Genomic DNA, 26246 nt, shown 5'->3' on the forward strand with positions numbered 1-26246 from the left:
CAAGCCTCTTCTCAAATCTCTCTACTACCAGGTTCCAAAAGCTTTCATTCCTGGGGTTATCTCCTGGGGGAGGCCCAAATAAGTGATAGGCCAATCCGAGATAGCACACCCTAATACACCTGCGCACTCGCTTCCCTTTTCTCCAAATTCACTCCTACCACACAACTCTTATTGAAGTTCACTTTAAGATCAGGCATCTACTCAAAGAGTTGTATTGTCAATTTTAAGTTTCTGATCCAATTTAGATCCCCACCCTCACAAAACAGGATTGTGTCATCTGCAAACTGCAAGTGTGTAAGTGGTACTTCCCCCCTTCTGACTCTCCATCCTCTTATTAAGTCTCTAGAATCACAGCTCCAATAGTCCTGTTGAGCGATTCCTGAAATCCAATCAAAAGCTTCCGTACTGTATTTAGGGGGATGCATGCATATCTATGCCCCTATGAAGCTATGATGCATGGCTGTCTGGTCACCTACTGAATTGAATTCTTTTAAATTTGTTTTGGTTTCACAGTCCAATGTTAATTCTCCTCTATGCTTTCAGGTGGCCGATCCTATAGATGTTTCTGAGAATCCATGGGATGGGAAATTCAAACGCTGGTTCTTCAGTGACTACAACTTTACCATTGCCACTTACTGGTCTCCACAACTAATAAAAGCCAAGGACACCTGGCCAAAAGAGAAAACTGGTCTCATGCATCTCTACCTAGATGAGCCTGATGAAGCCTGGATAACTAAAATTGACAAATTTGACTACGTAATCATCTCTGCTGGACAGTGGTTTTGGCGGCCACTTCTGTTTTATGAACAGGGCAAGGTTGTAGGGTGCCACATCTGCTTTGACAAGAACATGACAGACCTTACCATGTACTATGGATAATAGGAGGGCCTTTAGGACGGCCTTTAAAGCCATTAGAAATCTTAAGGAATTCAAGGGGATGTTATTTCTGAGGACTTTCTCTCCTGGTCACTTTGAGGATGGAACCTGGAAAACCGGAGGGACCTGTCAAAGAACCAAACCTTTCAGAAGCAATGAAAAGAAACTACAGGGGTTTGATGTGGAGTTTTACTTGACCCAAGTGGAGGAATTCAGGACTGCAGAGAGGGAGGCCAGGAAGCAAGGATTGGAGTTTAGATTGTTAGATACTACTCAAGCTACAGTCTTGAGGCCAGATGGGCATCCTGGTCATTATGGGCACTGGCCACAAGAAAATATAACAATTAATGACTGTGTTCACTGGTGCCTACCAGGCCCCGTTGATACATGGAATGAGTTCTTGCTACAGATGTTGAAGATAAAAGGTGAGAAGTCTTTTGAAGAGACAGAATAAAGAAGCAATTGAAAATCAGTCGATGGAATATCATGTTTTCCACCATCTCCTTTTTCATTGTCTCTGAGATTTTGAGTTAGATGTTCTCATATAAATATTCATGATGTGCCAGTTGGTTGACTCTAACTTGCACAAAGGTGAGAGTGACAGCTGGTAGTTGTCAAGTATAGCAAGTTGGGATATTGATGATGTAAGACAACCAAGGGGTTTTTAGCCCATTCCTGTCTGGAGGATTAGGACCTTGGCTTTGAAATCCTACCCTGAATAATTTAATGGGGTATGGCGCCATTACAGTAGAGAAGTGGTGGTTGACAAAGAAAAAGAAAACGAGGAAGTCACAATTCTGTATCTTAACAAGGATTGAAATCTCAGTGCTTTGACCAAGGGTAAACAGAATCACACCCCAAAGGTTTATGGAGTGACTCCACATGAAATTTGTCAAACTTCCTTGTTGAGTGATCGAGCCATGTATTAGGAATAGTTAGGGGGGCCTAGTACAGATACTTAGCATTGGAATTTTTACCTAAAGATGTGTTCTAAAACCAATTAGAACATCTTTAACTTCATATTTGCAATAAATTATACAGATAAAGTATAGAAATCAAATACTTTCAAAAAGCTAAATAGCAACCAAAAAAACCAGACAACATTGATATTATCACACACCATGTCCATAATTTGGCCATAACCCCTCAAATCACGTTGGAATTATCCCATCTGAAGCTCGTATTGTATATAGGCAATTCAAGGAGCTCTCCAATAATACCAAATTTGAGAAATGTCCCCATACATCAAGAATGTACTATACTTGGTTATTGGTATTATATGTGGTCAGTGTTCTGGAAACGATGGGCTTACATATCTTGAGACAAACTGTATTCTGTCTCAAGTTTGTACACATCTTAAGAAAAAGGATGTCCATAATGATAGTACTATGTAAGTTTTACTTTCTACATTTCTATCTATTGACTCATTACAAGAAAAAATTACAATGTTTTTTTTTGATAAATTAAAAAAAAATTACAATGTTTGTGGAAGTAATTAATTTTATTCAAGGTTCAAGGTATCAATACACCCCAATATGCTGGAGCGGTGTATCGGTACTTTGAACCTCATGCATCATATCATTTTTAGTTTTTTTTTTCAAAACTTCAGAGGCCCCTTTTAATGCTTTTTAACTATTAAAAAAAGTGTTTTCTCAAAATACCTTAAAAAAAGCCATATCAGCCACCTGCCAATACGATGCAATATGCCCGATATGGGGCAGATTGTGTCCTGAATTCTAGTTATCTAATAAATGGGTCTAAGAGTGACAATCACTACTACGATCATTACATGTCTGATACTAAATATAGTTGGAATAATCACATTAATAGTTGCATTGACAGTTATCTTTATCTTCGTTTTGAAATCAGTATTGATGCTTTGAGCCTTGATTCTATTCAAGTGGAATAACATTCAGATATTACCTTTGTTGTTAAGTAAAATTGAAGTTTGTCTAGAAAGCCAACTCCATAACTAGGAGCAAGTCGATGCTGCCATAATAAATGTGATCTAGCAGGGTGAATAGGGTTATCTCTGATCCTTTTTCAGAGAAATTTTTCTTTTTGTGCATCTGTTCAAGTACTATATGAATAGAAAAACGGGTTATCTCTGATCCCCTTTCAGAGAAAATTTTCTTTTTGTGCAGATGCTCAAGTACTACATGAACAGAAAAACTTGTATAATATGAATATAGGGTTTTCCCTTCTTGTCTTGTTACATTACTTATTGCAAAATGAAAAAAAAAAAAAGGAAAAGTAGAAAAAAAAAATCCACTATAAATGTGAAAAATGGATGCAGTGATGAATTTCAATGATGGTCCTAGCAAACCAGGGTCTTGGGTAGACTGCATAGGGACCTAACCTTTGGCACTTTTTGCACAAAGTGATTGCTTTCTGACTTGAACACATACTCTCACATATGTTAGCTCAAAGTTTTACCTTTGCAGCAAGAAATGGTAACTTGTCCTAATCTGTCTGCAGGGGATAAATGATTCAGTTACAGCTAGGACTTTTCAAGTGCACAAATCAAGGGCATGTTGGGAAGGAGTATTTTGAAGGTATAACTCAGGTGCACCTAGCATGTTGCTATATTTCGATGAAGTAACTTGAATTTGATGTTAAATGAGTAATTTACTATATTATATGATTTTGTTATTGGTTAATAACAGAGATAAAGAGAAGCAAGCACAGGGAACACACGGATTTATGTGGTTCAGCTTATAGCCTACGTCCACAGGCGAAGGAGGAACAGAAATCCACTATGTAGTCAGCAATGGAGAAGAAATACAGAGTTGTGCACTCACAACCTCACTCACAGAAAACCCTAAACCCCAAAATACACATAATGTCTTTCTCTTCTCTCACAAGACAAAGACTAAGTATACAAGAGATAAAACCCCAAAAAATACATTACTCTTCGTATTCGGTTCAGACCTATAAGCTGAATATGGATCGAGTCCACACCACCGCGGGGACTACGCCCCCGCACAAGCCCTACGCTTCCACCACAAACCACTATGAAATTTTGCCTTTGGGTTTTTCTCAAATTATTTTGGAGCGGATTCATGAAGCAAGTCGCCACAAAGAATTCAAGGCACAAACATAACAACAATGTTTTAACCAACTGAGCTAATAGGATTTTGTTTCTTCCAGAATTTTTTCATTGGCAACAGAAAAATACATTTTATTAAAAAGAAATAAAGTTACATCTCTTGAGTAGCCTCAGCTACCCCAGTAAAGCTTAAAACAGCAAAGAACACTTTCTTAGAGTAATTGAGCCCCAAAACAATGCCCTCTATTAACCGCTAAGTTGTTTGCTGTCCTAGGAACCCACTGAAAAACAACTTGCTCGTCCCTAGAAAATCTTCTGAACTTTTTAACCTCACTTATGAAGTACCAGGAACCTTATCATTTTGTTTTAACCAACTTATGATCACCTTCAAATCTCCTTCTAACATTAATTTTCTGATCCCCATTTCCCAGGCTTTATGAATCCCAAACACCACAGCCTTCAGCTCAGCAACTGTGAGTCCCCTTCCCCTATTTTATTTCTTCCAGAATTTAGATGGTATATAAAATAGAATAAAAGAATAAAATAGAAGATAAAGTAGAGGATTAATAACACTTTATTAAACCTAATACAACTAAATAACCAAAAAAACAACTCCCAAATAAACCAAGAAAATACAAAAACTCAAATCTCGTCAAGACTGGCACCCTATAACCTATCTAATGGCATTCAAAGCACACAATACAGACAAGTTTTTGACCAACAAAATATGAGCTAAAAGAAAAGTGGCACACTTGCATCTTCAACTTTTCAACTCTAAAACAACATTTTAAGCTGACTTTGCCCTAATTAAAACTAATAAATTATAAAATATCATATTTACTTTTTCTCAAAAAAAACACTAATAAATTATAAAATAACTTCTAGAAAATTCAAATGACCAAAAAATTATGAAACTGCGACTGATGCCAAAACTATATAAATTTGTTTTTGCTTTTATGACTTCTTTCCTATTTCGTGTCTGCATCAATTTTCTTATGTGAGTCAAATGTAAGTTTCCAACACCTTGGTTCTTATACATATGGATGAAGAAAACAAAAACATCCTAGGAGGCTTCAAAGTGAAACAAAATATATGCAACGTTATGTTTAATAGTAATAGCAGTGCAAGTCAATAAACAGCATGTCCAAACAAATGAGTGTGGCAGAAATGTGAATAAAAATGTATTTATTCAAAAGAACCCAGGAGTAGCTCCAATAAGTGATAAAATGAGGGAAAGTAGATTAAGGTGGTCTGGTTAAGCGCAAAGAAAACCATCTACAGCACCTATAAGAAGTCATCTATTACAAGTTGAAGGAGCTAGAAGAGCTAGGGGCAGACCAAAAAGGACATTGGTTGAAGCAGTTAAAAATGAATTAAGAGTAGATAATTTAACAATGGATAATGGAACTGAACAGAACAGAATGGTGGAGCAGGATTCATGTAGCCAACCCCATATGGTTGGGACAAGGCTTAGATGACGATGATGATTTATCATCTATGGACATAATTCCAGCTGAAATATACTGAAATTTCAGTAAATTTAATGAAAATTCAGAGAAATCATATCAATTCACATAGTTGTATTTTCTCTTAAGTCAAAAACCCTGTGTTGCTTCAGTTGATCTCATATGTCCAGTAATACGCATGTTAGAGTCACACCTCCAATTTCATTATTTATTACACGTATCACAGACATCACATTTAAATCAATAATGCTAAGTGTAATATTAGTTTGACCATATGAAGATAAAATGTCTCTTTTTCTCTTTTATGAAGATTATATATCTACATGACCTTTACCCAGAAAGGTTGAATATGAACAACTTGTACCACATTTATAGAAGTAAAGACTTATACTTTTGTGAATCTTTTACCACCAAAAAAAAAAAAAAGATTTATATTTGGGTGGGTATACATGTATAGGATTATAGATAAACAGAGTGCAAGTTTTAGGTGCAGTTCCTGAGATTAAAAGTAAATGAAGTCATGTTATAACTTAGCACCTTGATAAAGCTGAGAGAATTGCTGCCGCAAAACCCTTCTCATGACCTTATTTGAGGCTGTCCTTGGAAGAGATGATACAGGCACAACAGCTGAGACCTGCATCCATTGTCAACATAAATCAAGATATCTGTATTTTAAGTGTGTCATGGTTACAGCTTAAATCCAACTTTGTTGAAAACAAAAACACAATACCCTGAACAAAGGATTCAGTTTTTTCTGCAGTGAGGAGTTGAATTTCATCTTCAATTGATCCACATCTGGCAAGCTATTTGAATCCTTGAAAACAACAGCAATGGCCAATTTTTCAGGACCACCTCCAACTGGTGGCACCCCAATGGCTGCTGTCTCAAGGATAGTGTCGTCAACTCCATTACAGATGCGCTCAATCTCAATTGAACTTACCTGAAAGAATCAATTGTCTAAATAAGATATCAAGAGCTATAGTAAGCACAAGGAAAGTAATCTCATAATGCAAATGCAGACCTTGATTCCCCCAAGATTCATTGTATCATCCGCACGACCATGTGCTCTATAGTATCCTTTAGAAGTGCACTCAAACTCATCTCCATGCCTCCGAAGAACCTGCATGAGGAAATTCATCAAAGACAGTTCTGTCATACAAGGAAACCTCATTCACTAAAGATGTTCAGAAGATTGGAATACCTTCCCATTCCACATGGGCATTCCCCTGAAGTAGACATCGTAATGATTGGCATTGAGCAGTGTATTTGAAGCTCCAAACATGATAGGAGCAAGGGCCAGTTCACCAATTCCTGGTGTGTTTTGCAGCTACAAACAATGAAGATCTGATAATTAGCTTGAATGATTTGTTAACCATCTATTACACATATGGCTCAAGTTATAAAAAATGCAAGTTGGAATTGATCATGGTAACTCTCCCAAATAATTACATCCCCAATTGTTAACATATAGCATACAGTAGATTAGAAGTCTGCAAAGAAAAGAAGAGTTTCTTGTGGAAGAAGAGAAAGAGAAGAGAAAAAGTTGAGAAAGAAAGAGAGCAAATCAGATCTGGCCGCCCTCTCCCATTGGTATTTATACTTTAAGAAGTAAAAAATAAGTACAATGACTAATATGCCCTAATAGGACGGCTAACGCATAAAACTGCATAAAAAACTTAAAAAAACACTCCAAAGGGTCCCAATAAGAGTGTTGTGGTCCCCACTTACTATCTAAACAAATAATAAACAAAAACAACTAACAAATCTGCATAAAATCCTCAAAGTTCCCCCTCAAGTTGGGAGTAAATGTCACACATTCTCAACTTGCGTAGGTCATGTTCAAGCTTGTTTTTTGCAACCCCTTTGGTAAAGGCATCAGCTAACTATAACTCAGAGGAGACACAAGGCAAGTAGACTTCTCTGGTTGTCGCCCTTTTTCTTATGAAGTGTCTATCAACCTCAATGTGCTTTGTCTTGTCATGCTGAACTGGATTGTGGGCAATATTGATTGCAACTTGGTTGTCACAATATAACATTATGGGCTCCTCTACATCTATCCCAATCTCACTCAACAATGATCTAACCCAAAGTAATTATGAAACACCATGGGCCATAGATCTATATTGTCCTCTGCACTTGACCTAGCCACCATTGACTACTTTTTACTCTTCCGTAAAACCAGATTTCCTCCCACAAAGGTGTAAACCCTTATTGTAGATCTCCTGTCATCTAGACGACCTACCCAATCCGCATCTGTATAGGACTCCAGTTTCAAGTTCTCATGATCTGATAATAGAATTCCTCTGCTCGGATGCTTCTTCAAGTATGCAAGTATCCTATCAATGGCTTCCCAGTGTTGAACCCGAGGAGCATGCATATACTAGCTCACAACACTAACAACATAGGAAATCTCTGGGCATGTCATACATAAATATAGTAGCTGGCCTACCATCCTTTGATATCTTGCAACATCTTTAACCAGCTCACCATCTAAAGCATTAATCTCGTGGTTCGAGTCAATAGGAGTATCATCTAGGTTAACTCCTAGTTTCTCAGTTTACTACAATAGGTCCAACCAATGTTTTCAAAATTGTGCGATTCACGATTTGAATTGTACCAAATCGGGGCTAAAACGATACAAGTCATATATATAAATCGTTTTTTGAATAAATCATACGATTTGTAAGCAAATCGCTAGTGTAAATCGTAAACCGCGATTCTTGGATGATTCATACGATTAGAGTTTGAAAGCTTAATTTAAGATTAAATGACCATTAGACCCTCTTCTTTTTTAAAGTTTCTCTTTTACATTGAGGGGCAGAATCGTCATTTTAGTTATAAAACATAGAATATCCAATTTGGTTGTGTTTTGACTGCTGCTACGGTGGTCCGAACAGGAAAAGGAGAAGAAGAAGAAGAAGAAGAAGAAGAAGAAGAAGAAGAAGAAGAAGAGAAGAAGAAGAAGGGTCTGTCGAAAATCTGATGGTTAACCCATCCAGTTGACCCCCTTAATCTATATTAGATTCTAATAATGTTTACAAAGACAGAAATGCCCATACTTAAGTGTGGGGCAGAGTAACTCTAACAACACTGCCACATAAGCAAGTTACTTAATAAACAGAAGAAGACTAAACTACCCCTATTCGGCACATCTTAACACTCCCCCTCAAGATGGAGAATATATGTCATATAATCCCAGCTTGTTACATAGATAGTTCACTTTCCCTGAGCTTAGAGCTTTTGTAAACAAATCTGCCCACTGGTCATTGGAGCCCACATGTTCTGTATTTATCTCTTTGGCAAGAACCTTCTCTCTCACAAAGTGGCAATCAACCTCTATGTGCTTTGTTCTCTCATGAAAGATAGGATTGGATGAGATATGTAGTGCAACTTGGTTGTCACAGTACAATTTCATAGGTTTATCCATGTGAAACCCAATTTCTTGTAGGAGATTCCTCAGCCACACTAATTCACAGGTAGTGTGAGTCATGGCCCTATATTCGGCTTCAGCACTGCTTCTGGCTACAATCGTCTGCTTTTTACTCTTCCATGTCACAAGATTTCCTCCCAGAAATGTGCAATAGCCTGTAGTAGATCTTCTGTCACTCACTGAGCCTGCCCAGTCTACATCTGTATACCCAACTACTTCAAGTTTTCCTCCTGGTTTATACAATAGCCCACAGCCTGGAGCTCCTTTCAGATACCTCACAATTCTAAGATTGACTGCAAAGGAGATGTCGGGCCTCGTGATAGTCAGATAGTTCAGCTTTCCCACTAATCGTCTATACCTTCCAGGATCTTCAAATACTTCTCCTGTATCACTGCTCAACTTAACATTTGGTTCCATAGGGGTCTCAGCCGGTTTTGCACCTAACAGTCCTATTTCTTCCAATAGATCAAGGACATATTTCCTTTGGCACAGATTCACACCTTGTTTTGACCTGGCAACCTCTATTCCCAAGAAATACTTTAATGTTCCAAGGTCCTTTGTTTGAAAATGATTTTGCAGAAATACCTTTAGTTTGCCAATCCCCAATTTATCACTACCAATGATGACAATATCATCCACATAGACCACTAATAAAATCTTCTCAGCTTCTGAGTCATAGTTGAACACTGAGTGATCAACCTGGCATTGCTTCATTCCAAAACTCTTCACCACTTCGCTGAACTTCCCAAACCAAGCATGTGGAGATTGCTTCAACCCATAAATTGCTTTCTTCAGCCTGCACACCTTACCACCCTCCCCCTGAGCAACAAACCCAGGTGGTTGCTCCATATATACCCCCTCCACTAGATCACCATGGAGAAAGGCATTCTTTATGTCAAGTTGAAGGAGAGGCCAATCATACATAACTGCCAAGGAAATTAGGACAGGAACGGAATCAATTTTAGCCACCGGAGAGAATGTTTCCATGTAGTCCACACCATACACCTGTGAGTAACCTTTAGCAACAAGTTTAGCCTTCAGACGCTCCACACTACCATCTGGCAAGTATTTCACAGCATACACCCATTTACAGCCCACAGCATGCTTCCCAGTTGGGAGAGTAGTAAGTTCCCACGTTTGAGTATGTTAAAGAGCAGAAAGTTCCTCCTCCATTGCCCGCCGCCATCCAGGTGAACTAAGAGCTTCTTGAACATTGTTAGGTAGGGATACAGCTAGCTTGTCTATTCCAGGACTCAGATTATGAACAAAGCAGACACAACCAAAGACACGAGGAGTTAATGGAAACTGAGATAAAGTGGGAAACAAGATGGAGAAGGGGGACCGACCATGAAGAATAAAAGAGGGCATCCGATTAATGAGAAAACATGCAGGAGTACAGCATCACTCCAAAACCGTTTAGGAACATGCATGTGGTGAAGCATAGACCGAACAATTTCAAGAAGATGACGATTCTTTCGTTCAGCCACCCCATTTTGTTGAGGGGTGAAAGCACACGAGGTCTGATGAATAATGCCATGCTATTCTAAATATTGTTGAAATGCAGTAAGAAAGTATTCATGACCATTATCTGAACGGAGAACTTTGATTGGAACACCAAATTGTGTGCGTATTTCAGCATGGAATTTTTGAAAAATGGAAAATAATTCACTTCTTTCTTTCATTAAGTAAATCCATGTCATTCTTGAACAATCATCAATAAAGGAGACAAAATACTTGTACCCATTATAAGACTCTATTTTGATTGGACCCCAAACATCTGAATGAACCAAAGAAAAATGACTCAACATATAACTCTCAACTCTTGGACTAAAGGACACACGACGGTGTTTACCAAACTGACATGACTCACATTGTAAAACTGACAACTGACTCAATGATGGAACCAACATCTTGAGAACCTTGAGAGATGGATGTCCCAGTCGGCAATGCCATTGTAGAGGAGTAAGGGAAGTCTGAAGTGCAATTGAAGATCCACCGCCGTCAAGGTAATACAATCCACCAGCTTCATGCCCCCCACCAATCTTCTTCCCCGTCTTGAGATCCTGAAAAACACAAGTGGAAGGAAAGAAGGTAACAGAACAATTAAGAGCTTTGGTTATTTTACTAACAGACATAAGATTGAATGGAAACTTAGGTACGTATAAAACAGATGATAAGGGGACAGAAGCCAAGTCAACATTACCAACACCACAGATGGGAGATGAGGACCCATTGGCAAGTGTAACAGTTTGTGATGTGGAGGTTTCAGAAAGAGAAGAGAACACACCTGGAGTCCCGGTCATATGATCTGAGGCTCCAGAATCAATAATCCAGGAAGGAGTTTTAGATGACATGCAAGCGATACCTAATTGGGCATATGTGGCAGTGGTATGTTGTGAAGCAGTTTGAAGGAACCGTTCATACTCATCACGCGGAACACTCACCATCTCCCTCCCAGAAGTAGATGTAGATGTGGGAGGTGTTAGGTCTGCCAGTTTACTGTCACTAATAGCAACCTCGCCTGCTACAGCATGATTAGCCCATTTAGAGGGAGGGCCATGTAGGTCATAACAGAAATTCACTATGTCCATCCCTACCACAATGAGTACACTTCCTTGTAGAGTTATTTTTTCCTCTGCCACAGCCTCCCCCTGAGTCACGGCCACCCCGACCAATCATGGAATTGCCACGGCCCCCTCTGGAATGACCTCCCCCTCTTGTACTATGTCCACCACTTCTAGCTGTCACAAGTGCTGATCTATCATACTGTGTGGGGTTCTCTATCTGGCCCAAAGAGATTCTACGAAGTCTTGAGAATACTTCCTCAAGTGTAGGAAGATTAGAGCCCCCCAATATTTGAGCTCTAACTGGTTCATATTCCGACTTCAGCCCCACTAAAAATCTTGTAACATCTAACTGCTCCCTTTGTTGTTGTTGAACTTGAATATCTGGAGTAAGGGGATGACAGACATTGAGTTCATTCCTTATATTCTTCATGCAGGCATAGTACTCTTCTAGTGTTTTGGTTCCTTGTTGTAAATCAAAATACTCCTGATACAGCTGATATACTCTTGTTGTGTTATCTTGTCCAAAATATAACTTCTTAACATGCTCCCATATATCCTTAGCCGTATCAAGGAACATGAAGTTGGCACTAATTTTGGGTTCCATACTATTCCACAGCCAAGTCATGATTTGAACATCTTGTTCCCAATCATCAAACCCTGGAGAGACAACCGATGGCTTCTCATCTCTAACATGCTTTACTTTCTTCTTTGCCTTGAGAAAAACTTCCACTGATTTAGCCCATGGAACATAGTTCTCCCCATTTAGCTTAATTGAGGTCATTTGCACTCCTAGGTAGTCGGAGGAAATTACTACACTAGGTTTCCAATCATTGTAGCCATCTCCTATTGCTGCCATTGTACTCTTTCACAGTTGATGTTGTTCACAGTTTGATATTTCAGCACCTATTGCAGCCTCTAAACACCACTGCTGACTTCACACACTTACGTCCCACATAAGCATCAGTTTACCATTCACTAATCATAAGTAGAGGCCCTCTTACAACCACTCAAGCACCACAACACAGACAAATCTGCTGCACCCAGTTCAGACTTGTTTAACACACTTAAGAGGGCATTACACAACCACAAGGAGTTCGGCAAGGTCACTGCATTCTACCTTACACCATTCGGCCACTTACAGCAGCCCTAACACCATTCAACAACTTACAGCAGCCCTACACCATTCGGCTACTGCACACACAGCCCTTCCTAGGGCAACAATGAACCTAGTTCTCTAGGTTCTACTCAGTACAACAGCTTCTTGTAGGGTTTCTACCCATAAATATAAGTAACACTAGAAGAAGAGAGAACCGACCTTCCTTTGAGAATATCAATCAACCATTCACTGCTGAAGTCACTTTCCTTGTTGAAGAAGGTTATGCGCAGCAGAGAGACAAGCTGTAATGTTTCTGACCTAGGGCGAACCAGTTCTCTCCATCGACTGACCAGAAACGAAGGTGAAGAGCCACGAACAATGCTGAGGTGCTTTACCAACTGACTTAGGTCAGGAGCATGGCTCTGATACCATGTTTTGACTGCAGCTACAGTAGTCCGAACAGGAAGAGGAGAAGAAGAAGAAGAAGAAGAAGGGTCTGTCGAAAATCTGATGGTTAACCCATCCAGTCGACCCCCTTAATCTATATTAGATTCTAGTAATGTTTACAAAGACAGAAATGCCCTTACTTAAGTGTGGGGCAGAGTAACTCTAATAACGCTGCCACATAAGCAAGTTACTTAATAAACAGAAGAAGACTAAACTACCCCTATTCGGCACATCTTAACAGGTTGGTTAAACATGACTTACTATTGAAGGAAAAGACTTGGCAGGAGATTGGAAGAGAAGAAACCCTCTTCCATTGTTTCGGTGAAGCAACAAACCTCCTCTACTTGTCTACGTTGAAAGGTGAGAGGTTTTGTTTTGTTTTTTTTTTATTTCTATTGTTTTTATATTATCTGTACATGGTTCTTCTTCTTCCTCCTCCTCCTCCTCTTCCTCCTTTCTTCTTGTCTTCTTTCTTCTCCTTTATTTCAATTGGTTTTTTGGCATGAAAACAAGGGATCCACCCTTTATTTCAGTCGGTGTTTTGGCATAAAAACAGAGGCTCTCCCATAGTTGTCAAGGCGACGCCTAGGCGACAAGGTGCCCTTTGAGGCTCACCTCGCCCAATCGCCTAACAGTTTTCTACTTCCTCTATAAAATACTTTTTTATTCATTCTTTTTTGAGATGATAATTATAAAATAGACATTATTAAACTAAAATAATCATTTTGTGTGTTTATATACTAATTTCTTTTTATTGTTTTCTTATTTATTAGGGTTTAATCAACACAAACATTGCTAAATGCTGTATTCAACCCTCAAAGACTTAAAAACCTGAACCAATAAGTAAGAAAGAACTAAAAATTTTATCTAATCAGCACATTTTCCTCTTCCATATATTCTTCTTCTTCTTCTTCTTCTTCTTCTTCTTCTTCTTCTTCCACTACTACTACTACTACTACTACTACCAATACTTTTTATTTTCTTCTTTTCCTATAACAAAAATAAGGGTTCAGCCCCTATATTTTTTGAATTTTACTTTCCTTCTTCCTTTTCTTCTCATGAACATGTTGATTTTCTATACTTTAATATGAAATTTATACTTTTCTTATGAAAACCATGAATAATTATTAAAGAAATATGGTTATGATACCTAGGGAACTGCCCTAGGATCTGTTTTTTAACATAAAAAAAATCCATCGCCTATGCGACTAGGCGCCCCCCAGTCGCCTAGCCTCGCCTTGGCGCCTTGAAAACTATGGGCTCCACCCCATTTGTTTCAATTGTTTTTTGGCATGAAAACAAGGGCTTCGTCCCATGTTTTTCATTCATTTTTGCATGAAAGCTAGGGGTACCTAGTTTCGTAATATTTCCCCCTTGTTTCATAATATTTTATCTTGATTTTTTTTTTTTGCATAAAAACAGGGGCTCCACCCTTTTACTTTTCACCCTTTTTCCATGCATAAACAGGGGCTTTTCCCTAATATTTTTACTTGTTTTCTTGCATGAAAATAGGGCTTTAGCCTTGATATATTCCCCTCACCCTTTTTCTAATCACAAAACAGGGATCCATCCCCATTTTTCTTTCTTTCTTACACAAAGGAAGGGAGTTAGATCTTGTACCACCAAACATCCTATCTCCCATTTTGTCTCATATGAGAACATCTCATCCTCCTTTCATGCTTTCCTCTCTTCCATTAACAGTGTCCCTATCCCCAAAAATGTGGCAAAGGCTCTTTCAATACCTGAATGGACAAATGCAATGAAAGAAGAGATAAATGCCTTACGTAAAAATGGTACATAGGAGTTAGTTGATCTTCTTGTGGGCAAGGAACCAGTAGGGTGCAGGTGGGTTTTTACAGTAAAGCACAGTGCTAGTGGCATAGTAGAAGGGTACAAAGCCCGGCTGGTGGAAAAAGGGTTTACTCAGGTGTAGTAGACTATGTAGAGACATTTGTTCTAGTTGCTAAGATGAATTCTATCATAGTTTTTTTCTCTCTTGCTGCTAACCTTGACTGGGACCTCCACCAATTAGATATTAAAAATGCCTTCCTGAATAGTGATCTTGAAGAAGAGGTGTACATGGTGCAACCTCCTGGTTTCTATGCTCAAAACCAAGAGCAGAAAGTGTGAAGGGTTAAAGAAGTCCTTGTATGGACTAAAGCAATCACCAAGAGCTTGGTTCAGCAAGTTTCACCTAGTTGTGCAGTAGATTGGCTACAAACAATGTCATGCTGATCATACATTACTTGTGAAAAGGGGAGAAGAAAACATTGCAACCCTGATAGTGTATGTTGGTGACATAGTGATCACAGGCAACTGGAAGATGGAAATTCAGAGACTAAAGGAGTTCCTAGCCACTCAAAAGGGGATCTTTATTTCTCAAAGAAAATACATCCTAGATTTGTTACAGGATACAGGAAAACTTGGAGTTAAGCTTGCTGAGTCTCCCATTGATTCAAACCAATGTTTTCGAACAGTCATTGACCCGAACGGGTTTTCGAACAGTCATTGACCCGGACGGTCGGACTGTTCAGCTTGGGAAGCAACTAGTTCCGCTTCACCCTTAACCTGTTCTTGGTCCAAAAAATCGTTAACTTAGTCAAAAAACCACCAACCTAGGCGGTCAAATCGCCACCCATTCAACCCAGACAGTGGTTCACGGTTAATAAGGAAGCAAGAGATTGAGAGAGGTGGAGGGACTGAGACAAGATGATCTCAAATCTATGATCATTGGAATCCTAGAGAAAGAGAGATCAAATCTTAAGATCTCAGAACTAAGATTTCAGTTCTCAGATCTTAGTTCTCAGATCTGAGATCATAGACAAGTACAAAGGTTGCCCCAAGCCATTGTGTTTCTATTGTCGTCGTCGCCGTCGTCGTTGCCATCTCCTCCTTCTTCCCTCCTTCCCTCCATCCATTCCTTTCTTTCTCTCCTTCCTTTCTTTTCTTTCTTTCTTTCCTTATTTTCTTTCTTTCTTACTTTCTTCTTTCTTTCATCCAACAACCACTTTCTTTTCCCTCATAAAGGAGTAAAAGGAATGAAGCCCTAACCCTAATATTCAAATCTCATCAAACCACCTGAACCATTCGGACAATCAAACCGCTAACCCGGAAACCAGTGGCCACAACGGTTCCATTTCTAGGTCGGATTTTAAAACCTTGATTCAAACCACATACTAGGTGATTGCCAAGGTGAGACTATCAAGATGTAAAGCAATTCCAAAAACTTGTGAGTAGGTTATTATATATGTCCATAACCCGGCCAGACATTGCTTATGTTGTGGGTGTTCTTAGCCAATTCATGCATGTCCCTAAGACCACACACTTGGAGGCAAGCGATAGAATCCTCAGGTATCTAAAGAAGTTCCCAGGGACTGGTTTACTATTCCAAAGGAATGGAGACTTGAAGGTTGAGGTGTATACAGATGTTGACTGGGTTGGATCAATTGATGACAAAAAGTCCACTAGTGGATATTGTACCTTTGTGGGAGGGAACATAGTCACATGGAGAAGCAAGAAACAGAATGTTGTTGCGAGGTCTAGTGCTGAAGTTGAGTATAGACCAATGTCCCATGGAGTGGCTGAAGTTATGTGGATAAAGAATTTGCTAAGTGAGCTGGGTTTTCCTGTTGACAGCCCCATGTCCTTGTATTGTGATAACAAGGCTGCTATCAACATTGCAGCCAACCCAGTTCTTCATGGTAGAACTAAACATATTGAGGTCGACAAGAATTTTGTCAAGGAAAAAAATTATAAATGGGGAAGTGTGCACTCCATATGTCAGTTCCACGGATCAACTTGCAGACATCTTTACCAAGGGATTACATCATATGCGGCACAATGATTTATGTGACAAGTTGGGCATGATTGACATCTATGTTCCAACTTGAGGGGGAGCGTTGAAATCAGTTAGTTTAGTTAGTTTCTCTATTTATTTTTATCATGTTTCTATTCTTTAGTGCCGCAAGGAGCATTCTTGTATTTTTACTCTTTTTTTATTATTAGTTGGGACGCCCTAATATAAATACCAATGACTAGCGCCGCCAGCCATTGAGTTTGATCCCGGAATTTTTGTCTTCCTTTCTTCTCTCTTCTCTCTTCTCTCCTCTCTATCTCTCTCCCTACTTCTCCTTCTCTGTTTCTCTCACGCCTTTAACCTAGAAAACAGTAAATTCTAGAAAATTACCATATAACCCAGTTTAAGTAATTACAACAATTTATTTTCTTATAAGCACAAATTTTGAATCAAACTAATACTCCATATATGACCAAAGCTCGCAGAAACCAATGGTGTCAATATCTTCATGATAAAAAGGTTGAGAAAGGAGGAAGCTTGGAGTTTAAGAATTATATTTACAGTAAGGGCATACATAAAGGAGGTGGAGAAAAGAAGTTGAAGAATGTCAATGACCACATTTTGCATCTGGACTAGGCAAAGTATTCCCAAAGGCTGTTTATGGCCTTTAACTAAATGAGAGTAGTAAATGAATGTTCAATAATGTAAAGTGTAGTTTGCCCATGCATGAGTAGCAACCATATTTCTTAAGGGTGGTGGTTAGATGATACACTTAAGAGTGGTTCACTGGCTGAAATCATTGGACCTTTTTACAGATTTTTCCTTGACTGACTTGCTGAGAAATTGGAAAGAGATAGCTAACTCTGCTCAGTTTAAGAGGATTTCTAGCCCCCTTTGGACTTCCCCACCCTCTGGATTCATAATACTTAACTTTGATGGGAGTAGTTTTAGAAATCCAGGGCTTTCTGGGATTGGGATTGGGGGTGTGTTCAGGAATGAGGAAGGGATTATTCTAGCTTTCATTTCAGCCCAATTGGAGAAGGTGACTCTCTCAGGGCTGACATCTTTGCAGCTCTGTAAGGAAGCCAAAAAGCAAGAGAGTTGAACATCAGAAGATTGGTCCTTGAAGGTGATTCAGAGGTGGTGGTTAGATGGCTAAAGGAAGACAACAGTAGCATGTGGAGCTATAGCAATGAAAGGAAAAAAATTCAATTGGCTTGCTAGGGACATCGAGACGAAGTACAGCTGGGTGAATAGAAATGCCAACTCACTTGCTGATGGGTTAGCCAAGCAAGGGGTGAATAGGGTGTCTTTGTTTTGGGCTGATTTCTAATCCAACTGTAATTTGTTGGTGGGGAGTTAAGTCATTTTACCTCCCCTATCTCTTGTATTTAATTCTTCCTATCTTTAATAAAGCTTATTGTTATTGATAAAAAAAAACATATTTCTTGTTTTAGATTGCATGCTAAGAAGTGGTACTTACAATAGGATTTCCATCACTGCAAAGGATAAACAGGGTGCAACCCATAGCTGGTGTGCTGAATGCAGCCAATGATTGAGCCTGCAACAATGACCCAGAAACAAATCCACCACCAATCTCAGTACCTCCACAATATTCAATGACAGGCTTGTAGTGAGCTCTCCCCATCAGCCATAGATACTCATCTACGTTGGATGCCTCACCAGTTGAACTAAAGCATCTACCAGATTCCAAAAACATGAACAAACTTTCAGAAATAGCATTTTGAGAAGTCAAATCAACAATTAACTAGCATTATGTTAATAATTAAAAATGATAAGTTAAAAATATCTATATATGTATGTATTCACATTCAAATGTAAAAGATTCATGAGTAGCTTGACTTACCGAATAGAAGACCAATCAAAACCAGCTGTGCAATTGGTATTTTTCCATGCCCGAACAATACTTGGAACCACACCAAGCATGGTCACTTTAGCATCCTAGGGAAGTTGGAGAAGAGTTTAAAAGAAATTAATCAATTGTCACATTGAAGAAATTAGTTACTTCTGCAAAAATGTAGGAAAATATGAATCAAATCATCCCTGAGCTTCCTTCATCTGCATGTGTCTTTTGCGATGAGGAATTGGAGACAGCACACCACTTGTTTGTCTACTGCCCCTTTAGCTCAGGAGTATTTATTTATCTTTTTTTATTTTTTTATTTTATTTTATTTTTTGCAAGTTGTTGAATTATAAATGGCACTGCTTGAGGAATGTGACAACTTTTGAAAGAGTGAAAGTTGCAAGGCCTAAATGAAAGAGGAAGAATATTATGGAGTACCTTCCTAGTTGTCATATTTTGGACTGTATGGGAAGAATGAAATGTTAGAATTTGAGAAACAAAGTATCTTTCATGGAGCAAGTAAGCCAGAAGCCTTTTTTATCAGCAAGAAAGTTTGATTAAATTAAAATGATAATCTGGATATTACAATGACAGGGTGCATTCACCCATAAAAATTCATTCCAATCCCAGTACAGATACAAGATTTACAGGTAACCCAGAAGGCTGTAGCCATTGATCACTCATGACTAGCAGTTTGCAAAGCCTTCAAACATATTCCCCATCAGCTATATTCTGACTTTTTGACTCTTTCTGCACAAAAAGTGAGGGAAAGTGGTGCTTGAATCCTGATGTAATTATGATATATTTCTTGCCATTGACCAGTGTATATTACTCACCATACATGGGCTATACTTTTGCATGTTTTTTCATATGAATTAATAATATATGTGCAATGGTAAAGGAAACAAACAAACAAAAGCTCAATGATTTTGCAAATCTGCAATTTTGCATTAATGCACCCAAATCTTTTGTGCAGTGAGGCCTACAATTTATTTATTTATTTATCTATTATTGTCATCGTTGTTGTTGTGATTTACTAGGTCTTCTTGGATCTATCTTCTTTGACAGTTGACCAAGGGACCAACGGACCATAGTTAATGATCTTTCTGAGGTTGCAGAAGATATTATAGAGCCATTTATTCTTATTATTGTTCATTCTATTTTAGATATAGTTGAAAAACAGTCCTAGAAGTATGGGACTGTGCTAGAAAACCAGAAAAAACTAACAAGAGAAGATTAGGGAAGATTAGAGAAGAAGAGAGAGAGAGAACTGCGGCAAGGAGAGTTAGAGGATGAGGAGTTCAAACTAAACCTCCCTCTAACACTCTAATACCTTTTATTTAAGTTAATCTTTGATAAATTATAGAGAGGCCCTTGAGTGGACAGAAAAATACAAAAACAAAACACTACAGAGTATGGGCCCAGAATAAGGCCCATAACAGAGAGAAACATAACATAACATGAAGTGACAGTCTATGGGCCATTCGGCCCATCTCCTCTACACTCCCCTTCAAGCTGAGCATAGATGTTAATCATGCCCAACTTGCCAGTGTCATGATGAAGCCTTGCCTTGGAAATGCCCTTGGTGAGAAAGTCTACCAATTGTCCTTCAGAAGTAATGAATGGAAGACACACTTCTCCGGAGGAGACTCTTTCTCGAATAAAGTGTCGATCAACTTCAATATGTTTGGTTTGATCATGTTGTACCGGGTTGTGAGCAATGTTGATGGTAGCCTGATTATCACAGTACAACATCATGGGTTTGTCATGATCAATCCCAAGTTCTTCCATTAAGGACCTTAGCCACAACAATTCCGAGACTCCATGTGCCATGGCTCTATACTTTGCTTCTGCGGAGGATCAAGCCACAACAGATTGTTCCTTACTCCTCCAAGAGACAACATTACCAGCCACCAGACTGCAATACCCTGAAGTAGATCTTCTATCATCAATATTTTCAGCCCAATCAGCATCAGTATAGGCTTCAAGTTTCAGATGACCATGCTTGGTAAATAGAATTCCTTTCCCTGGAGAGTCTTTTAGATAGCACAAAACCCGTCCTGCTGCTGCCATATGAGTATCTCTAGGAGCATGCATGAACTGGCTAATGCAACTGACAGCATACGCAATATCTGGTCGTCATGCACAGGTACAGAAGCTTCCCAAGAAGTCTCTGAAAAACCCCTTTGTCTTCCAACAAAGTTCCATCCGAAGATGAAAGTTTGTGACTCGTATCAATGGGAGTTGCAGCTGGTCTTGCACCCAGTTTTCCAGTTTCAGACAACAAATCAAGAACATATTTCCTTTGGGAAATAAGAATCCCATCCTTGGATCTAGCAACTTCTATGCCAAGGAAGTATCTCAACTCCCCCAGATCCTTAATCTCAAATTATGTATGGAGGAAAGACTTAAGGGCCAGAATGCCTGAGGCATCATCACCAGTCACGATAATGTCATCAACATACACAATGAGATACACTGCTAGAGATCTACTTTTCTTCACAAACAGAGTATGATCTGACTGTGTCTGAACATAGCCGAATTTAACAAGTGCAACTCTAAATCTCTCAAACCAGGCTCTAGGAGATTGTTTAAGACCATAAAGAGATTTCTTCAATTTACATACCTTTCCTTGCATATCTTTCCCATACATCCCTGGAGGAAGACACATGTAGACCTCCTCATGTAAGTCAACATTCAGAAATGCATTCTTTACATCTAACTGATAGAGAGACCAATCAAAGTGAACTGCCAGAGATAAAAGAACTCTCACAGATGTCATCTTGGCAATAGGGGCAAAAGTCTCCAGGTAGTCAATCCCATATGTCTGTGTGTAGCCTTTTGCAACAAGTCTGGCCTTGTACCTCTCAATAGTTCCATCAGCCCTGTATTTAATGGTAAAAACCCACTTGCATCCAACTGGATCCTTCCCTTCAGGCAAATCCACCACCTCCCAAGTACCATTTGCATGTAGAGCATCCATTTCGGTCTCCATGGCATCTCTCCATTCTAGAATCCCAAGAGCTTCTGAAACAGACCTAGGAATGGGGTTAGAAGCAACAGAAGAGAGATAGGCAAAGTATGAAGGAGAAAACAGGTCATAAGAAAGGTGTTTGGAAATGCAGTGTGCAGTACACTTCCGCTTCTCTTTCCTAACAGCAATGGGGATATCAAGGTCTGGGAAGGATGATTCCAAAGGAGCTGAAGCAGTACCTGTTATCTCATCTATGATTGGGAATGTATGAGCCTCATCTGTTGTAAAGGAAACTACTTGCTCATTCCTGGATCTCTGCCTTTGATATACTTTGGGATTATGGATAGGACGAGGAGGTAAAGAAATAGAGGCACTAGGACAAGAGGTATGAAGTGATTGATCCTCCTTTGACTCATTTGGTGAGGATACAGGTTTGTCAAGAGACTCAACTGGGATAGGAAGAGGAAGGGCAAAAACTTGTGACAGACTCTCCCCCTGTGGACAATGTCCTTCCTGAGAGGAACCATAAAAAAGAGAAAGTTCATCAAAGGTAACATCCATAGAGACATGTCGGGTGCCAGTCTTTGGATCAAAACAACAATAACCCTTTTGTGTGGGGGAGTAACCAAGGAAGATGCATTTGTGGGCTTTCGGTTCAAACTTATGTCTCTGCACACTTGGAATGTGAACATAGCAGGTATAGCCAAACACACAAAGAGGAATTGGGAAGATATCCTTGTCTGGATGAAGAAGACAGAAGGGGGATTTAAACCCTAAAACCCTGGATGGCATACGGTTTATGAGATAGGTAGCAGTAAGTACAGCATCACCCCAAAATCTCGTGGGAACATGTGAGGCAAACAAAAGGCTCCTTGCAACTTCAACAATATGTCTATTTTTTCTCTCAGCAACTCCATTTTGTTCAGGGGTTCTAAAATAGGAGCTTTGATGAATAACCCCCATGTCAGAGAGATACAAGGATAAACTCTTCTCAAAATACTCTTTTGCATTGTCAGATCTAAAAACCTTAATTCTAGTATCAAATTGAGTTAAAACAAGCTCATGAAATTGCCTCACAAGTCTTGGGACTTCAACCCGGGATTTCATTAAGTATATCCAAGTGAATCTAGAAAAGTCATCAATAAACAAGATAAAATATCTGTAACCCCCCATAGAGGATAAGTGGTAAGGCCCCCACACATCAGAGTGCACAATATGAAAAGGAAAATAGGATCTTTTATTGCTCACAGGGTAATTTTTTCTATAATGCTTTGACAACTGACAGGACTCACAATTGAGACTGGACACACTGACTCCCTTAAACAGTTTTTGAAACAAATGGCTTAAAGCAGAAAAAGGTAAATGACCCAATCGACAATGACTCAACATAATTTGACTAACAGACTCTGAAAAAGTAGAACCAAAAGCAACATTCTTGGGATGATCAAAGCATTGGTCAGGGGTGTCGAGCAAGTATATTCCATTCGCTTCATGGCCACTCCCAATCACCTTCTGAAACTCCAGGTCCTGAAACACACAGTGAGAAGGGAAAAATGTTACATAACAATTCAATGACTTGGTCAGGCTACTTACAAATAATAAGTTGGTATTTAATTTAGGCACATGAAGAGTGGAAGATAAGAGTAAGGAGTCTGTAGCCTTGACAGTTCCCTTGCCAGAAATAGGGGCAAGAAAACCATCAGCTAAGGTGATTTTGTCACGACCAGGAAGTAAATCATATGAAACAAACAAAGTGGAAAGGTTGGTCATGTGATCAGAAGCACCTGAGTCTATGATCCAAGGGGTTTTGTGATTACCTGAGGTGGATGCATGGTTAGAGGAAGCCCTTATACCTGAGTGAGCAAATGCAATGGTGGTTGGACTTCCAGAAGGGATGGATGATGAAGATACACCTTCAAGTTGACTGATCATCTTTCCAAACTTCTCATATTCAGCTTTCATGGCTGCCAACTGTGCACTGGTAGACTCAACCTCTGTATCTGTGCTTGTGGCTGCATGTGCACTTCCTGTCTTTCTACTATCATTCTTCTTCTAGAATCTGATAGGTACAAGATTGGGATGCAATTTCCAGCACTTGTCCTTTGTGTGTTTCGGCTTCTTACAATATTCACACACCACCTCCATCCTTCTTGTGCCACTGTGAGCTCCTGTAACCCCTTTGGGTTTAATTCCCATATTTGCAAAATGATCATTGATACCGACTCCTTGAACCTGCACTTGCCTCCTACTTTCTTCACTGCTGACCAAAGTATATGCTTGTGACAATGAAACATCTTCCTTGGACAAGATGTTTTGCTTTGTAATGTCGTATCAAAGACCCTATTCCTTTCAACCAACTTCCTGTAGGTTTCAGCATCCTTGGGGGTATCCCATGTCACAACCTCTATCAAATCAATCTCTTGCCATAGAGATTTCAGGGTTGAGAAGTATGCTGCAAGTGACTTCTCCCCTACCTTAGATTCTTCACATCACTTCTCAATTTGTAGGCTCTGGCAACATTCAACTTCTGGGAGTAAGTTTCTACAACACTATCCCAGATTTCTTTAGCCGAGTTCATCCACAGGTAATGTTGGTTAATCTGTGGTTGCATTGAGTTCACAAGCCACCCAATCACCGTGTAATTCTCCTACACCCATTTTTCATAGGAGGGATCCTTCTCTGGGGGAACTTTCTTGCTCCCAGAGATAAACCCCCACTTTCCTCTACTGCAAATATGAATTTTTACGGATTGTGACCGGGCCAAATAATTGGTTCCATCCAATTTAACTGTAGTTACAGCCAACAAGGAATCAGTTGTAGTTCCCGAGTTATGTCCATATTCAGCAATGCTCTTGTTCTCAATTTCTAAGTAGTCCATTATGTAACAGTTTCAATTAGGGTTTTGGCAAGCCTTTAAAAGTGATATGACTTCAAAGAACTCAGATTGAGTTGAAATAATAGCAAACAAAGCAACACACAAACTCAGTTCAGAACTGGCAGTCGTGAGAACCAAGTTCGGTGGCAGCACTTTCAAAAAAAAGAAACCCTGGTTCAGCCTTCAAGGAACAATCAGCAGGCCTCCAAACAATATGTATTCTTGGTTCCCAACAATAATTTCCCAATGAGAACAAAGAAAACAGTCCACAGTACCTAAGAGGACCTTTTACAAACACTATGTATGCAACAGTCAACACTTCACTGTTAACAAGCAGAAATCACTTCAAGAACACTTTGTCTAGGTCCAAGAAGCAGCTGAACTAAAGTAGAGGCTTCTACCACTTAATTTAAATCAGTTTTTCAGCAGTTTGGAAGCCCAATAACAGCCGAACAACACTTCCAAAATAACCCAGAAATCAGTCCAGCAATAGTGGGCCGAATGGAGGTGTGCTTTGAATGCTTTAACAGTCCTCCCAAATAACAAAAATAACTCAGCAAAGAACTGAGAAAACAACTTACAGTATCTCTGGTTTGAACTTCAAACCAGGCCGAACTCTTTGCTCTCTAAGCTAGCTTCGAAATCCGTTTTCTCTGATTTCAAATCAGGCTGAAAAAACTTGCTCTCTAATTCCTCCTGGTCACCGAACCCTTCTCCAAGTGTATAGAAACTTGGGCACCCTCCAATGACCTCCAAGAACCAGGCGAATGACTGTAAACATTCAGCCCTAGAACCTCCTCATGCAGTTGGCTGAACTAGAACCATATGAGGGACACGCCAAGTAACGACCCGCTCTGATACCAAGTTGAAAAACAGTCCTAGAAGTATGGGACTGTGCTAGAAAACTAGAAAAAACTAATAAGAGAAGATTAGAGAAGATTAAAGAAGAAGAGAGAGAGAGAAAACTACGGCAAGGAGAGTTAGAGGATGAGGAGTTCGAACTAAACCTCCCTCTAACACTCTAATACCTTTTATTTAAGTTAATCTTTGATAAATTACAGAGAGGCCCTTGAGTGGGCAGAAAAATACAAAAACAGAACACTACAGAGTACGGGCCCAGAATAAGGCCCATAACAGAGAGAAACATAACATAACATGAAGTGACAGTCTATGGACCATTCGGCCCATCTCCTCTACAGATATATATACACATTAGATTTTTCCGTCAAGGGTGTTCAAGTGATCACCAATTTACCCAACATATATAGATATTAGTTGCCCAATAAGAAAATTGGTATTTTGGAATAGGAGATTATCCAGATCAATTAAAATGTAAGGAGATATGCAGACAGCAAACAGCCAAGAAGAAAACACTACCTGTACAAACTTTGCAAATCCAGAGCCAAGGGGAGATCCATTATATAAGGCCATGGAAGCCCCATTCAAGAGGGAAGCATAAACTAGCCAAGGACCCATCATCCAACCAAGATTAGTAGGCCAAGCAACAACATCACCTTTTTGAATATCCATGTGGCACCATGCATCAGCAGCAGCCTTGAGAGGAGTTGCATGGGTCCAAGGAATTGCCTTTGGTTCCCCTATCCACCAAAAGAATCAGGAAAATCAATATATTCTAACTATATTACAGCCTAATATAAACATTTTCATGCAACCTACAAGTTTGTCATACAAACATAGAGAAAATAGACGACTAGAAGAGAAAGACTTAAAATTTGGGAGATGTCTCAAATGGGGGCCACAGAAGATCAGTAGGATCGACTAACCCAGCTGTCCCCTAGGAGCCTT

At 39.4% G+C, this 26246-nt stretch overlaps 1 protein-coding gene across 2 annotated transcripts in view; it reads right to left on the reverse strand.

The window, feature by feature from the left end:
* Positions 1-26246, reverse strand: part of AAE17 (acyl-activating enzyme 17) — a 45809-nt gene that overhangs the window by 5759 nt on the left and 13804 nt on the right. The window contains exons 8-14 of one of the 2 annotated variants that reach the window (XM_088974868.1): positions 25818-26038; positions 18595-18689; positions 18211-18427; positions 6593-6718; positions 6413-6511; positions 6122-6331; positions 5929-6025 (exon numbers count right to left, since the gene is read on the reverse strand). In XM_088974868.1, coding sequence (XP_088830994.1) covers positions 5929-6025; positions 6122-6331; positions 6413-6511; positions 6593-6718; positions 18211-18427; positions 18595-18689; positions 25818-26038 — 1065 coding nt within the window. Of the gene's footprint in view, positions 1-5666; positions 6026-6121; positions 6332-6412; positions 6512-6592; positions 6719-18210; positions 18428-18594; positions 18690-25817; positions 26039-26246 lie in introns of those variants that run through there. The other variant, XM_088974867.1, reaches the window with a different exon arrangement.

Source organism: Nelumbo lutea, chromosome 3 (assembly GCF_056320005.1).
Source record: "Nelumbo lutea isolate HS-2025 chromosome 3, American lotus-T2T, whole genome shotgun sequence".
Taxonomy (NCBI): Eukaryota; Viridiplantae; Streptophyta; class Magnoliopsida; order Proteales; family Nelumbonaceae; genus Nelumbo; species Nelumbo lutea.